Source organism: Manacus vitellinus, unplaced genomic scaffold, assembly GCF_001715985.3.
Source record: "Manacus vitellinus isolate BGI_N305 unplaced genomic scaffold, ASM171598v3 scaffold_5_pilon, whole genome shotgun sequence".
Taxonomy (NCBI): Eukaryota; Metazoa; Chordata; class Aves; order Passeriformes; family Pipridae; genus Manacus; species Manacus vitellinus.
In genome coordinates this window covers 13,097,548-13,114,667 of record NW_021940682.1, presented here as the reverse complement: position 1 = coordinate 13,114,667, position 17,120 = coordinate 13,097,548, and the positions used below count along the sequence as shown (strand labels likewise).

Genomic DNA, 17,120 nt, shown 5'->3' with positions numbered 1-17,120 from the left:
CCTCATTTAAGATCAACTAGCATTTTTTTGTCAACACTGTAAATTATATTCCTAGGAAGGGAAGACTTCCTATGACTTTTACTTTACAAAATACAAGCAAGAACCTCAGTCCTGGGAGCAGCACTCGTAGACACAAGTCTCTGTAAAACCCACCAGAACCCTGACTCCTACAAAGACTCAGCAAGGCTGACGAGTGCTAAGCATATCAAGGTTCCTACAAACTTTCCCCTATTTCTATTCTTTAATGATCACAGGAAACATCTCTTTAAATCAGCCCCATCTTCTCTCACCACGGCATGGGGAGCCCATGCCAGATTTGGGAGGAGAGATACCCAGACAGCATAGACTGAGGTCGCATCACTCCGCTCCTGCAGAGAGTAATATCCACAGAGCACCAACACCTCATAATTCCGACACTCAGCATTTAGGAGCACGCGGCGTGGCTGTGGTGTGACACTGTAGCTCACGGTGCAGGAGCACGTAGAGGAATTCATGGCAAAACACAGCGCCAGGCACCCTGGACACGGAGGCTCCACGCCTGGAGTGCTCTTCCTACAGGAAAAGCCCCGTGGAACCAAAGGGACTCGAAATTCGACCCTCATCTCCTCTCCGTGCCGACGTGAGGCAATCAGCTGGATTTAAAGGGCTGAAACCTCCGTGCCCGCGTTTGCAGGACACGGGCCGGGCAGAGGCTGAGGACGGGGCGGCACCTCAGCACCCGAGCGCAGGTCCCGCACCGCGGGCAGGCGGGCTCCTTACCCCTCACCCCACCTCACCCCGGCCCGGCCCAGGCCACGCTCCGGGAGCGCCCGCCGCCCCCTCCCTCGCCCCCCCGGCTGACCTCACCTGTTGACGGGGCGCCGCTTCTGCCCCCTCCTGCGCCCACCCCCCGCGCCGCCATCGCCGCGCCCCCCACGGGCGCGGCGCTCCTCCTCACTGCGTCCCCGCGCACCGCCCGCCGCGCCCGAAGGTTCCGGCCCGCGGAGCCGGGCAGGGCGATGCCTGAAAGCAGTGAGGGCTCCCCAACCCCCCCTCCCAGTGCCCCGGCTCCTCCCGCGGGGCTTTAGCGCCTGGCAGCGTTCGGGGGGCTCCTCCCTGAATCCCTGAGCCGGCCACCGCCCCCCCCGGCGCCGCAGCCGGGGATCCAGGAGGCGGCAGGGCCGGAGGGAACACAGAGCAGTTGGGGTACAAACTCATTTCTTGCAATTTTTATCATGTAAAGCAACACGAGGCATAAGCTTTTAGCATTATTATTATTATTATAATCATCGTTATTGCCTTTTTTCTTATCTTAATGTTGAATGCTGTAGCTGGATCACCTACAAGCTCTTTTGCTTTCTCTCTCCAGTGCTATAGAGAAACCAAAATCCCAGATAGGGGACTACTCATCTTTCCCAGTTTAAGATTAACGAGAAACATCAGTGATTTCTGCAGGTTCCCGTGGCAGTAAGTTTTTGCCAGTTCACATATAGTAATTGCTAAGTATGCTTTAAAAGCAGCGTGAAAACATTGCTTACACACGTCTGCTCTGGCTCAGTTTCCATGTGAGTAACATTTACGGAGTTGGGTCTGCACTCAGTGCATTTCGGACATAAAGGCGCAGGTTAAACATAAAGGCAGTATTTCAGACCAATTCTATTTGGTTTCCTGCCTAAAGTGCACAGTCAGTCTGGAAAATTTGTTCAGTACGTGGCAAGTCTTCTGTCAGGCACAGGGAAAGCTAGTAGCTTCTCACAGAAGCCACCCCTGTAGCCCAACCCCTCCATCTTTGCCATGCAAACCAAATACATTCTTCTTCCAATTAGTCAGATTTAAGCAAGCAGCTGTTTTGAATGTTATTTGTGCAGCTGGATTAAAGTCACTCCTCTACCTCTGAGCCACTCCTGAGAAGCTACAGAAAAAGGGTCACAACATATTATTAGTGCAGTCATTTACCTTTGGCATTTAACAATCCACAGCATTTAAGAAAGTTTATATAAATAACTTTTCACCACTGATGGTATCACAAACAAAATTTAATGCATCCAAACCCTCAAATATTTGTTTTTTTAACAAAGAAAGCTGCTACAGAATGGCATCTTGTTTCACAAGAACAACTTCAGAGCAGAGGCAAGTGCATTTCAGCCACAGCAGCATAAACAGCATGCAACATATGACATTAAACAGATGCAATGTCCATGTTTGAAACATTAAAAAACATTAAACAATCACTTGAAACATAGGCCATGCTATAAAATGCCCTTTGCAAGTTATCTTATTCACCAAAACCCACAGATGAACCCTACTTTTTGAGTATTTACTGGTAAAAACTAGTACGACAGCTTTCCCAGTTCCTTAAAGATCTATAGTTTTATATTAATTTGTACAATACAATGTATATGAAGTATTATGATAAAAAGTTCATAATCGCATTAGCAATCATCTTCAAATGTTACAAAATCCTCTTTTGACTAAGCTCAGAATCATTTAGGTATTTCTCAAGATGTAGCAAATCGCTAAGATTTAATTCCCCCTAACTGCTTTTGAAATGCATTTTTCTCTTGATGATCGTGAATTGCATATCAAAATTCCATATTCATGTGAGCAAGCCTGACTTAACTAGTGGCACAATTATTATATTCTAAGAGTTCCTTTCTCTCAGGTTTTCCAGGAGACAGTTCCCTTTAAAATATGTATTCATCTTTATTTTGTGCAATGTTTTTACAAGGGTTAGAACAGAAGTGCACTAGTGAAATTTTTCTAAAAAGGCATTTTGAAGAAAGTTTTCCATATCATGTACATGTGACCAAAGTCCTTGGACACTGAGAAACAACTGACTAGAATTAATTTCCCTTACTATAAAGGGTACAGAATCCTGTAAAAACAGACTACAAAACCACAGTGCTAATAATGCCCAGTTTTTTTTAGACCTCTATGATAGACATAGTAATGTACACATACAATCTGTGTGACACATTAAGCTTTTACAGGTTATTTTTTTGTCTCTTCATAAAAAATAGATTGTAATATAAAATATTAAAAACAAGCTATAACCTGTACCACACTGAGGTTTTTTATATATGACATCTTAAAAGGACTATTATATGGTAATATATTAAAATATCATTTTCAAGTAAATTATTCAATTTCATAGACAAGAACATGTCTATATTATGTATTCCAGCAGTGTCTAATCCCAGTAATCTGAAATATGCAAAATAAAGCCTGTGTAAACTTGGAGAAGTTCACTTCCACATTTCTCGATTTCAAGCCTATTAATTTTCTGTATGCAAGATTCCCAATGCCTTAAATGGGAACTAAGTATTGGGGCCTATTCCAAAGGAATTTGAAGAAAACAGCAGCATTTCTCAGAGACTCCATAAAAGTGAATCTAATCACATTTTCAAGAATGACTATTTATTTGGGTTCTTGCTTTCAGACCTAAGAATCTGTTGTGAAAGACTAATATTCTGTTGGATGAGGGCATAAAAGGGGGAGGTGCTCTGTGGTACATTGTAAGGTCAGCCTTAAGTGCTTCTGGGAATAAAGGTCAGAAAGACCTAACTTAAAAATACTTAATACCCATCCATTAAGATCAAAGGTCAGTACATACACATATTAAAGATCTGTATGACCTCCACTGAATAAACAAAATGCTTATAAACATTATATACAGAAATTTACTCCACCCCCCAACATCATGTTTCTTATGTGTTTATCATTTACCTCAATTACAGTTGAGAAGTTCTCAATGATTCCTACTTGAAGTGGTGAATGCTGCTTCTGTAACTGCTATACTGCAAACAGCTTATAACACTGGCATTCCTCAATGTAACAGAGGCAAAGTTCTGGTTCCAGTAACTGCAGGAGTACCCAAACTTGCCCTAGTATGAACCTGGGTTTGGTTGAAGCAGTTATGCTATACTTTCTTCTTTGAAGTATTTTCAGAAACATAATTGTTGTCTTTGATGTTACTCTACAAAAATACAATGTAAGCACAGTACATTTTATCTACAGTTGTTTTGTCATTGCATAATATGCACTGCTATATGTAAATATATTTGAGTTGAAAAATAACATTGTTTTATTGGTGGCAAAACAGTAAGTACTTTGCCAGCTTTTTCCCACTGCAAATCCTAATAAATGTTTGCCATGAAAATTAATAATTCGCTGGTTATTACAAGTGACAATCCATTAAACAAACTTTTTTCTCTTAAAATATATATATATATGACCTTGAAATTAATTTTTTTACAGTGAATCTCAGAAACTATCTGTATACATTTTACAAAACCTTTTTCATCAACAGTCACCGGCGTAGGCTGTTCTTAGAGATCTGACTTCCCCACTGTCTTGGAAAATAAAAAAAGGGTACATTTTTTAATTGCCAGCTGTTTCTGCTTCTGCTTTCTCTATTGGTGCCTCAGGAAAAAGTAGTTTTCTAAGTATGTTTGCATAGAATGGTCCATACACTTTTTTATTGAAGTTTACAATGCTTGCATACTGAGATCCAACAAACTCCATCTCTGTCTGAATTACAGAAAGGCCTCCTGGCATAGTAGGCATACACTTCTGGACACCTGGAAGAGCAAGCAAGCTTCTCAAGAAGAGCTGGATTCGTTTGTCTGAAATGGAATAGAAAGTATGCTCAGAACAAATGTAAACGCAAGATGAAGCCATAGTTGATTTGTAAGCACATCAACACAGCAAAAAAAAATCCAACTATGTAAGCAATAACTCTTTCCCAAGACTATGTTGGCGTGGGAAACAATACTGAAAGCTTCTTAAATTTGGCTACTACAAGGTGGATGCAGCATAAATCTACTGCAGCAAGTTACATTAAACCTAGTGGGTTTTTTAACTTTGAGTCTATTACATATTAGATAAACCCAGAATGGACAGAAAGGATACTGAATAGCATTCATTTTCCCAAATTCTTCTCCAAAATACCAGGCTGTCTAGGCTTGTCTGTACAAGCACTTTTAGAATTATTTCTAGCTGCGACTAGAAATGCTCTGCAGCACACCAAGAACAGCATCTATAGGTGAACAACATTTCCTTAGTCTTAGTTGAGCCAGTATTTTACTGCAGTAAGAAAGTGCTCTTAAAAGATAGCTAGACAGCTGATTAAGCTTGCTGGGAGTAAGTTAACACACAGTTATGTAGTATCTTACTAACCAATCAAGGAACAGACAGGATTATTCTTCTCAACAATATGAGCGATTTGACCCATTAAATTACTCTGCATTTCCTCACTAAGAGTGGGAAGACCTCTTTCAGTTAGAGACTTGTTCACTTTGCTGCAAATCTGGACACCAATAGCATTCAGAGCCTCCTTCAAATCAAAAGATCTGGAAGAAACAGAAAAGCATTAACTTCTGCAGTTTCTGTGGCATAGCTTGTAAGGTGACCTCAATTGTCTCCTTTGCATTTTGTTTTCAACTTGCTCTCTGCAATGAGAGAATTTTGAAAAGTTATCTTTTACTGTTGCAGATTTATGTACATCTACAGATACAGGAAAATCTCTATGTGGAAAATAAAATAAAGGACCCAATTGTGATCCAAATGGTGGGGAAAAATAATACCAAATGTGCAGGCAGTGGCACCAGTTCACTTTGCCTTTGTGCCTGGGTGTTTTTCTGGGCCATGTGCATAGCATTTCATGAGAAAAAGCAGAGTGGAAAACTATTTTATAACATCAGACTTGCTTGTAGTGCAAGCAGCAGCAGAAATAGGCAACCAAGTAACTTGAACTATCTACAAGTTTGAAGCAATTGGCAAGACAATTTAGTGAATGTATTGCCACAGTCTCTCCAATATTAGGAGTGTATGAATGAACTTTATTACTAGGCTCCAAATTCTGTACACCAACATCAAGATTAAGATTATTAAAATCTAACTTTGAAAACATGTGTCTAACATACAGTGGACTTATAAAGGGAATACATAAATTATTAAAATTTGGTATCTTCCTACTAATAACAAGCTATAACATCAGAATTGTTTCCAACTATTTCCTGTTCAAAAAATAAGAGTGATAAAAACAAGGCCTTACTTCTTGTTCATGCCTTCAAGAAGAGGAACAGAGATCCTTTTCAGCTGGTCTGCAAAATCAGGCACATCTACAATTGCTGCACCCACCATATTGTTTGTTATGAGAGAAATACAGGCTATGATTTTTAATTGATTGAGCTTTTCTCTCAACTCCTGAAGACGAACTTCATCTGTTATTAGAGTCTGGAATTGAAACAATAATACTCATTTAGGAACAATGAGGGAGAGAGACAGGAAAAGGACATATCTAGGATGCAGTCATGAAGCATTACTCTTTTTAATCACAAATATGCAAAGCCAGAAGAGACAGCAGGTGAGATACCCTAAATATGTAGTATAGTATGAAGTGGCATTATACACAATACAAGAAGTAACCCTGTGGTGGGAAGAAAAGTAATGCCTTCAGTGCAGAGGAAACTGAGGCCATTGCATCTCACTCCTCACCACTGCTGATAAGCCTGAAACCAGCAATTCAGCCCATGATGTGGACTGCTCAGAGGATCCAGAGGACATTGCAGTGACCAGGGTTACAAACAGAATAGTCTTCTGGATTTCTGTCCTTTGAAAAATGCCAGGATTTGTAACTGACAGATAATGATGAACAACTGTGCTTGACAACCACCAGAGCAGGTTCTGCAAATGATATTATAACCTGCTACAGGCAAAAAGCCAGTTAATCATACCAAGAACATAAGTAATTCCCACAGCGAGATGTGGCTGGAGTGACTTATTTTAGGTTAAAAAAAGTTCATCCTAATCATATGCCTCCATTGAGCAGCAAGGACATTAACATCAAACTGTAGTTGGTAGCAATTTCATAGTCTGGCAAATTAGATCCACCAGAGGACATCTGTGTGCATCTCTTATTCAAAACTGTTCACAGAAAGGTAAGAATAAGGTGGCTTCCCTTCTATCCATGGACTGAGAGCATCAAGAGCATCCCCACGTATTTAGTAAATTCTCTGCCAGGCCATCCTAAGTGTAGCTAAAGCCCTCCCTGCAAATGCAAATTTTAGCCCTGACTGATGGCAAATTTCACATTGGCTTTATGGAAAGTTATGGAAAGTTGCAGAGGTCAGTAATCAGGACTTGGAGGGAAAAACTGAACACTGGTTCTTGAAACATGCACTAAGAAAGGATAAATATCTGCTTTAGAGGGCTTCAAGTTTTTACTTATTCTGTTCTAAAGAGCAATCCCATGAATTCCTGCTGCTGTTAGGAAAACAGGATGCTACAGTCAGTTCTTTTAAAGATACAGAGAGCCAAGTACCATGACTATAAGGCCCGGCCTTTGACCACAGCCAAGACTGCTCTTAGGTTGGAGCTGGTGAGCTATGATTGGAGAGAGGGAAAACGACCTTTACCTTGTTCTTTTCTAGTTGTTGACTTGCCTGTCTCAAATTTCAGAAACTGGACTATCATATAATCTCCAGATTTCAAATTTACTGTGCAGAAATTTAAGGAGTGCAAGAGAACATCCACTTATTGTCACTCAATAGTGGGATTATTATTTACACCAATTATTTCATATAGCTGGAAATCTGTAGACACCAAAACACTTACCTCTGGAATTGTTTTGCAATAATCCCACTGTAACAGTTTCAAGTAGCCGTTGTTTAGCACCAGTGTAGGACTAATAATTGGTTTTGAACTACTGTCAGCACCAGGGGACGATGAAGACTCATCAGAAATAGACGACAATTCATCTTCTATAGATTCCTTTATCCATTCTGTTGTGAGATTCAGGGCACCTAAGCATTGCAAATAGCACAGATTTACTGCATGCCTTCATCAAAATAAGCACTACCTTGAGAAAAAAAGAGAGTTGTACACATAAGAGAATTGAACTTCTGAAGACTCAAATATAGCCAAGAGCTGAGTCAATTCTCTCCTTCACTTTTTTTCCACTGATCATGTTCCACTGGTCACCTGAATACTCTAGCTAGTTTGCAGAAACCCAGCAATAATATATTAGATTTCAAACAAGATTTTTAGGTAGAAAAAGTATCAAAGTTTGAGGTCCCAAAGCATTGTTTTTCAGAGGCCACTTAAGTTGGGACACAGGACAGAAAAGTAGAGGTGAAGGGAAATAGAACTCTTTAAAGCATTTAATTTTACTCTTAATAGAGTTTTTCCTCAGGCTGTGTATACAAACACAGCAGGCCCTGTCAGTGGCTCAGTGCATTTTAGAAGCCCCTGCTCCAGATTTTAGCAAGCTTACTTATTCTTCTTGGAAGATGTATTTCTGAACACTATTTAACCATATTACACAAAACCTACAATAGTGGATCAAGTTGACTTTGCATCATCCAAGAAGTTTCATTCAGAGCCTGCCTTTTGTTTATTAAAAAACTTGATCTTACCCCATCCAATTTTCAGACACGCTAACTGGTTTTATATGTTTACTTCAGACTAACAACAGAATTGCTGCGCATGAAAGAGAGAAAAGTCTCATCCTTATGTAGGGCTTCTGCATCCAGACAGCAAGAGTCACTGTTTGTTTTTCAGATATCAACCAGTTTGGCAAATATAAGTTTGTCTGAAAGTGCCCCAGACTACAGATAAATAAACGTTATAGCAAGTTAAGCAATCACCCAGTGATTGTCAAAAAATTTTTGCATTAGTTAGAGACAAGAAATTGAAGTTTTCCTCTAAGTTAACAGCAACTTATAGATTTCCACAGCATGTCTTTAAATGGTCCTCTTTTTAGAGAAGAGTTTGAATTAAATATAGCACGATACATACTTGGTGTTTCTTCAAGAATTTCCTGGAATTTTGTTCTTTCGTAGTCCACCAAATTATGCCAGAGGTATGGCCTAAGGCTTTTAATTGTGTAGTTTGCCATATCCACTTTCATCAGATCCAAAACATGGAATATTTGTCTGAAAGGAAGAATTTAAAATCTCAGAGTTTAATTTAGTCTGTTGATTTTAACCAGCACATGTGAAGTATGTGTACATTGGCACTTTAACTTCTGAGAGAAGTAAACTCCTTCATTGGTATTTCAGAGTAACAGATGTTACCTGTCATCTGGAATACATGAAGGAGCAGTGTATACAGGGATTGGTCTAAGTTACAGAGACAGGACAAATGTAGCATCACTAAGTGCTACAACCCTCTAACTGTAAGAGAAAGGTTTTCAGGAACTACATCAATTTCAGTCCAAATGAAGAAATTTTAACCTTTTAGTCACCCTGATTGCACCAAGATAAATAATCCTTCTGAACCAGTTGCCCTGATCCTTATACATCCACAGAAGAACAACCAGCATTTACTCTTAATATTTCCGTGTACCTAAGGAGCAGTACAGTGGTTTATGCCCTTCTATGCAAATGTTTTACTCAAATTCAAGTAATAAGATCTTAACTAAAGAGCTCTTAATCTGAAGTTTGGCCTGCCAGAGAAAGAATGCAACAACCACTTCAAGAAGGAACAGTAAAAATGTGCTGCTTTCATTTTGTAAGGATGAACAAGACAGAAAAAAACAGTTTCTAAAACAGAGATTATTGCAAGAGTTGTTGGCTTAGATATTCAGAGCTGCCTAATTTCATAGAGGTATCCTACCCATTTCATTACAAAGTAAGATACACAATCTGGCCATGGTGTCAGAACAGGCGTTATGTAAACTGACACAATTTAACACTTGTTAAGGCTTTACCCCCCATTTCCACTGCCCAGAACTCTTTCAGGGAAGAGGTTTTTCCTCTAAAAAGCCCTCAAACCTCACCCCAATACCAACCTCAGTAATTCTACGATATTGTCAGTTGCCTTTAACTGTTTTATATCGTTGTCTCTTACTGGAGCACACAACTTTCCCATAGTGTTGATGATATAGTTGGCTAGACCAGGAATATCAACAGCATTGTGTTCTGCCTGCTGTCTTATAAGATCCGTATCTAGAACTTCACAAATTTGATTGTGAATCCTGTTTGCTCCAGGAGTCAGGAAGGAGAGAAGAATCTAAATTAGAGGGGGAAAGAAAAAGGAAAAGCTTATTAATAAAAACCAAACCACTTAGTAAACACACGAAAGTGGGATTTTAATACTAATGTCAAGTATATGTAGACTATAACCCCACATTTTAAGACTGAACATTATCTAAGGTAGCAGGGGTAAAAGGACTGTTAAAAGGATCACAGTACAGTTCTCCAAAAATGCTCAGTCAGTAAAACAGAAAGCAAGTGCACAACTAGACTCCTTCAAAAGCTGGGAGGCTGCCCTGTAAAACAAACATTTACTAACTTAAAATTCTGGAAGATTTAGCATTGTGCCAGGATTGAAGGTTTGTATGCTCACCTGTGTGATAATCAAACAATGAAGTCTAAGTAGGCAGGTGCAGTCACGTTTATACTTCTGTTCATGCCCTAAGCTCACAGTATGTTTCTGGAAATAGGCTAGCAGAGATGTGAAGCTTTGTGAAAAAAGATCATTTTCAACTCCTCATCACGCAGTGAAAGCTGAGTGAACATGCCACTGTGTGTTTGTGGACATATTCCTGGTTAATATAAATATACTATCAAATGCAAGCCATGGCTTATCTTAAAAGGAAGAACTTGAAGGTGTTGGCTTGACTAAGTTAAGCAGACCCTTCAGTGAACTAAGAGATCTCAGACCTAAGCTGACAAAACAACATGGAGAAGGAGGATTACCTCCTTAATTTCCTCAAAGAGCTTGATAGCATGTTCATATTCTGGAGGATCTTCGTTCAGTTCTGATTCCAAATGATCCCAAAATGCCTTGTGTACAATTTGTTTCACCGTGCCTGCAAAGCTGTGGGGTAAGGCAATTAGACACAGAAAAGATTCCCAATTAGCTTTCATCCTTGGTAACTATTTTAGATGCTTCACTTGTTGGGAAACACCTCACCAGATATTATGCCCTGCAACCACATCTTCCTTGGGCTGTGGATCACAGCTCCCAGAACATGTTCCCTTCATTTCTCTTCCCAATACCAATGCTGCTTTTTGCAAAATTCAGGCTCCTACCTGTTTTGTGGGAAGTCTTCATGTTTTATGCAAAAATTTGCATTTACAGCAATTTCATGAGCTAGAGTCCAGTTTGACAAATTTCTTGTAGCTGCCATCAGTTCATCAAATGTAATAACCTTGGGAGGGCTTGCTGCTGGAATAAACAGGATCAATTCAAGCCAAGTATCTGTAGTTGATAAGTGCAATTGAAAAATACTGAAACACAGAAATTTTACTGCTTGCTAATTGAAATCTAGGACTCTAGAAGAAACAACCTAAGATTACCAGGTCTTTATATCTTCTTAAAACACTAATTCAGGAAACTCCCAGCTTATCAGGGGTGTGTGTAGGGGTAACACCACAAAAACCTCAAAACATTTTGTGAAGCAATTTCGTATTTACACATTTGAACTAAGGTATCTTTATTTCCCCTTTAAAACAGGATCTTGCATTCCACAAATTTCCTATTAACTGCTGTGTAAAATCTACCAGATCAAAAGAATGGTCGATAACAGATATCAGATGTCCATTATAATCCTCAGCACATAATGGCTATATTGAGGTTTTATTGCCTGTTGAGAAGGTTCTGAAGTTACTGACTTGAGAACCCCTCACTTATGATCAGCAGATCTTTCACCTTCTGTGGAACCTAAGTTACACTCATTTTTTACAAACAAGCAGTAACAACAAAACAAACACTACATTGGAAAGCAAGGGCAAATTCCCAAAGTTTCTAAACCCCAAAATTCTATCACTTAACTTTAGTATTTGGAAGACTGGTAACAAAGAGCCAGCTGCCAATTGCAGCTCCACTAACAAGACTTGTTTTAATGTAAGATTCACTTACACTGATGTAAAAAGTTTGCATGGTCTGAGAATGCTTACAGACACAAACATGAACCACATCTTAACCAAGGTTTTATTTATCATTACTCAAATTATCTTCTTTGTGCAAATGTACGTTTTCCATTTGATTCTAATATTTATGAAAGAAAAATGTGAATTAGAGATTAATTCATATAATTTGATATAGTATTACAGATCTGTAAGTTACAGAATTAATTTTTAAGCACAGGGATCAAACAGAGGAAACCCACCCTTTGCACAAAGCAATATCTGTTTGAGTGGGAGACTGCTATCAAAGTCAAGGTTAGCTCAAGAATAGGATGTTCATGGTGGCACACTTTTCTTACACTTTCTGAAGGGTAGGAGTGCCCAGGGAGACCCCCATGGATACTGCTGCTGGTGGTGTTCCACACACAAGGAGATGCACTGCTTCACAGCAGAGAGAAAGCCGTGCCTTTCTCTTAATACTCTTAAACAGATTCAGAATCCCAGGTTCTACCCATGACAGCAAAGAGAAACAAGATAAGTTAGCCTTATTGGTCTATGCACAATGCAGCTAAGGTTGAAATAGGCTTACACGCTGGGGAACTGGGTTTGCTGGAAGAATCACTGTTAAAGCTCTGCCTCGAATATTCCGAGTCGCTGGAAGCTGCTGTGCTTTCCGAGAGGCGTGAAGAGTCTGAATCACTGTTCTGGTCGTCATTGAGAGGCATTCTGATTCCCTTTAGCTGCAACAGTAAACAAGACCTGGAAAGACAAATACAATTCCCATAAAACCAGCACTTAATTTTTTGTTTGTTTTTCAAAACAGTCAGGGGCTCATCACTATATTGTGAATGTGTTATAGCTGTTACAGGAAGGATCTGGCTTGACATGCACAGTCCTACAGCTATCAGCAAACTGTACCTGTTCTGTAAGAAAGTTTTGTACCTTCAGCTGTTTCATACCTTAATGATTATGTTAGAGATAGTCTGCAAATTGGTTATATTTAAAAAAATTAAAGACTACCCACAGTAACCCCTGAAACTGCTTGTTGCAAGAATTTTCTAAGTTTTCAATGTCCATAAAGGCATCTCATGATGTTACCATCCCCCATCTGACTTCACCAAGTGATGTTTAGCAATGAGCTTCCTTCCACAAACAGACAGCACTGAGTGTAACATTTGTGAAGCAAACACAGAAGTTGCAGGGGGAGAATTTTCAAGTAATTTAGAATACTAAACTTCTGACAGGGTGTAGCTGAAGGTCTGGCCTGCTGCTTTAGGTGGGTCTGTGCTCAGAATAAGATCAACAACGGCACAGACACAAAAAGCACTCCTCCTAGGGGTGAGGGTGGATAAGTTTTCTGTTTTCAGTCAAATGGCAACTCTGAGCCTCTAACGTTATATTTAGCATAGACAACCACCAGTGAAGTGTAACACTTCATAGTGCTTCTGTCTATGTAAAGAAACTGCCTTTCAGGCATATAATCTGCAATTGCAGAAAATTTGGACAGTTGCACAGTGTCATACAGATGATTAATAGTTGTATGACAGGAAGTGAAAAATATATTCATTATATTATTAAAATGAGAAGCTGGAAGTCATATGTAATTACTACCAAAGGAATTTGGCCCAGATACCAAAAGTAGCTGTCCATCTCTAATTATGGCCAGGAAGCATTCTGTAGTAAACTTTATGAAGAGACATAGCCAACAATGGCTTCCACCAGCAAATTTAACTAATATAATTTCACTTATGATTAAACTGCACCAACTCCAGTAGCAGAGAATACTGCACTCTGCATCTGCTGAACTTGGAAAAAGCCACTTTTGGCAATAAAAGGATGATCTCTGTGTATACTTATGTGAGTCAACATATTGTGGGGTCCTGGGATAGACAAAAGGTAGTAAGAATGAAGATCTCTTTATGCTGGCACCTAGTTACAGCTTAGAGCCTTTGACTTTTTGGGTACCAGCTCATCCTCAACAGGCCTTTGTAACTTGACAAGCTATTACACTGATGAGCACTTCCCTGTTAATTGAGATGATTAACAATTCTTAAGTGCATGTTTACTTGTCCTCCTCTCCCAAGAGGAAAGAGGATGCACTTGAGCCCCTTATTTATGTCATACTTCTTGCTGTTTCTTTGTAAAAAGAATTGATCCTGTTAGCAAGAATACAGCTAATAGTTTATTACCCTGTTGGAGAAGCCAGTAGGATACAGAGGACAGCTTAGGACACAGAGGTCATGCATTCAAGACTTGAAGCATTACCTGTGATCCTTAACATCATAACTCTTATTAGAACAGCAATTCTGTAATTTCTACCAAGCAACTGAAAACAAGGAGCTATTTAAAACAGGACTGACCAAACAAGACAGAGTTGTGAGGGAACCTAAAAAACCCAGGAGGCTGAGATATTTCGGCTTGTGAATTGTATTATGGTACAATTAGAAATGAGTCATCACTAGTTAATGCTACAGAAGAGAGACTATTTCTTCAATTAAAATGTGTGTTACAGATCTCAAAGCCAGTGCTGACCAGAGACCAGTTGTGACAAGTAACCCATCTGTCGAACACACTCCAGGTTCTTGATGTGGAATCACTCAGTGACCCCACAGAGCCTGCAAAGTTCACCCTACCCTCCCACTGTTTTTTTCTGGATCAGTATGAGAACACAATATTTCCAGGTTTCAATCACGTATAACACCCCTTTATTTACACATAAATAACTAACCTCCAAAAGGTTAATGTTGCATGTGGTCCATCGAAAGATTTGATTAACGTTGGTAGCAGTGAACTGGCACAAAGAGTCTTGTAAATCACTCGCCTAGTATGAGCACTTCAAGATGAGTCTACTGCTTCAGTCCCGGTGTTAAGTACATGGAAGAAGTTAAATGACCATTAAAATCCCCGAATTCTCACACAATTTATACATCATCATTCCAAGAACTTCCTAAAAACTGGACTAATGCTAACAAACATTCAGATTTACAAGGTGCTCCTAAGAGAAGTACTAAACCAGCCATGAAGGCAAGTCAGCATTGCCATCTTCCACTCAAATCTTGATTCCCAAGAAGGGCAAATGGTTAAGGTAGAAATTAGAAGTCTACATACATTAAGCCCTTACACACTAGTCCCAGAAAAGGATTTTTTTTTTGGCAATAAATACTTGCATTTCAAAGAGGCCCAAGACATATCTTGATGTACAGGACCATATCTGCATATACAATATATGCATATATATATGCATATATGTATGTGTATATATATATATATATATATACAATACACACACACATGCAGATAGCAGAGCTGACAGAGTTCAGAAGGATTAACTTAAATAAGAAGTTTCAACACTGCAACAGGGGATGACACACAAAAATTATTGCAATCTTTTGCCACAGTAAATGCATTTCATAGGAGGATGCCTCAAACACAATGGGAAGGAAGAATGGGTGTATGCTGCAAATTCAGAACATTATTGCTAAATTCTAAGCTTAAAAGATAAACACACCAAACTAAACATACATAAATATACAAGCAGAATCTGGACATGCCAACTGTAGTTTTTTTCTATATGCTGCCCAACAGCTAAAGCACTTAGGCAAAATAGAGCTGTTGAGCATATCAAAGGCAAGTACAAACCAAAAAAGGCATTTCTAATTAGTTACAACAACAGACAACTGAGTCAGTCCTTTCTTTATAGCATACACTGGAAGAGTTGATTTCCCTTATACTTTTGTAGGCAGCACAGAGCTTCTCATGAATTAGTAATGGCCAACTTCATAAGTAATTTTAAGTTTAAAATAGTATAATGGCCATGTAAAATACTTCAGAAAGCTCTTTAGCCTTTTAATATCTCTTTGTAACTCACCATCTTGAATAGACAATACTTTTTTTTTTGAGTTGTTCATTAGGTATTACATATTAGGCTGTTGTTTTAATGCAAAGCTTAATATCCTACCTATTCTATTAAAAGGATCAGCCTGTGTTTTCAACCTGTTTTACTCTTCTGCATTAAAAGTTACTGATGTTTACACTCTTATTAGGTTGGGTATCTTCATAGAGGCCTTCATTACTATATTGCAGGTTTTTTAACGATAAACTCTAAATGGGAGACCAAGCTAAAAGTATCTTCTAAATGTAGCAACACCAAGATTCTAGTTAACAATGAAGAACTAAATTCTCATGTTTCTGCTGCTGTTTAGACAGTTGTGAATTATTCTTTTACTAAAAATACAATGAATACAAAATTGTAGATGCTTGAAGGCATCCTGCTCTCATATGGTCACCACTTCACCCAACTGATCACTTAGAACCAATCAAGACTGCAAAATCAGATTAGTTTTAGAGGACATACACTTTTTATTCCTGAAGGATTGCACTGGAAGTTACTTTATGAAGCACCTAGGGGGAGGAAAAAAAAAAAAAGGACTGTTTGGAACAGTTTGGGTTTTTTCCTTCAGATGCTATCTTCAAGAAAAGGTTTTCCACAGCCCTGCTTTGTTCAAAGAAAGTGTCAATGGACGCAGGGACTTACGAGTGCACAGTCTAGTTTTACCACTATAAAGGTCTTAACTTTGTTTATCCTACTGGGCTTACATTCTTACTGTCTTCAACCTGGCACCGACTGAATCTCATCTGGGCTCGAGTTTCCCTTTCACTGACTCCACCTCTGCCAGCACTTGCGGCACAGGAGCAGAAAAGAGCCTTTGTTAAGAGTTACTTGCTTGTTTTTCCACAGCTTACAGCCAGCATTTCTCCCCTCTAGCTTTTTAGTTCCGCAGGTCTTCCCTTTGAACAGCGACTTCTCTTCAGGAAGGCTTACAAACTGTCGGTAAGAGCGGGATGAGTTCGTGTCCCCGAGCCCTGCCCGCAGCCCCGAGAGGAGCCCGTGTCCGCCCTGCCCGCTCCGCTCCCTGCGCGGGACGGGGGGAGCGAACCGAGGGGAGCCGGCGGCTCCTCCTCTTCCTCCATCTGTTTCACTGCCTGTCTCCTCCCCCGGCCCCATGTTTTTAATAGTTACCAGAGGCAGGAGTTTGGCACTCGCCGACCAAAACAAACAACGTTTCCAAGGGCAGGCCGTGGGGGGGAGGGCAGAAGCGGAGAGCGAGAACTCTCCGTCAGCCCCAGCGAAGGCGAGCCCGGCCGCCCGCCCCTCAGTGTCCCGTGTCCCGGGGAGATGCCGGGGGCCCCTGCCCCTTGGACCGGGGCTGCACGAGGGGAACCCCGCGGATGTGCCCTGTGCCGGCTGGCACCAGCGGACGGCGAAAGCCCATGAGACACGGGACA

General features: G+C 40.0%; 1 protein-coding gene across 4 annotated transcripts; it reads right to left on the bottom strand.

Annotated features, from left to right (window-relative positions):
* Positions 1-1,997: 1,997 nt before the first annotated feature.
* On the bottom strand, positions 1,998-16,692 carry TCP11L2 (t-complex 11 like 2). Of its 4 annotated transcripts, XM_018080626.1 has the most exons (11): positions 16,431-16,692; positions 14,563-14,683; positions 12,424-12,593; positions 11,019-11,154; positions 10,683-10,803; positions 9,773-9,993; positions 8,779-8,915; positions 7,597-7,784; positions 6,035-6,216; positions 5,158-5,330; positions 1,998-4,604 (listed from the first exon to the last, which is right to left on the bottom strand). In XM_018080626.1, exons 3-11 carry the CDS (start codon positions 12,557-12,559, stop codon positions 4,360-4,362), a joined length of 1,539 nt encoding a protein of 512 aa, XP_017936115.1. In that variant the 5' UTR covers positions 12,560-12,593; positions 14,563-14,683; positions 16,431-16,692; the 3' UTR covers positions 1,998-4,359. The 4 variants fall into 4 exon arrangements, with proteins under 4 accessions (XP_017936115.1, XP_008920202.1, XP_017936116.1 ...); XM_008921954.2 differs by lacking the exon at positions 16,431-16,692 and having other exon boundaries at positions 14,563-15,017; XM_018080627.1 differs by lacking the exon at positions 16,431-16,692 and having other exon boundaries at positions 11,019-11,151; positions 14,563-15,017.
* Positions 16,693-17,120: the final 428 nt, after the last annotated feature.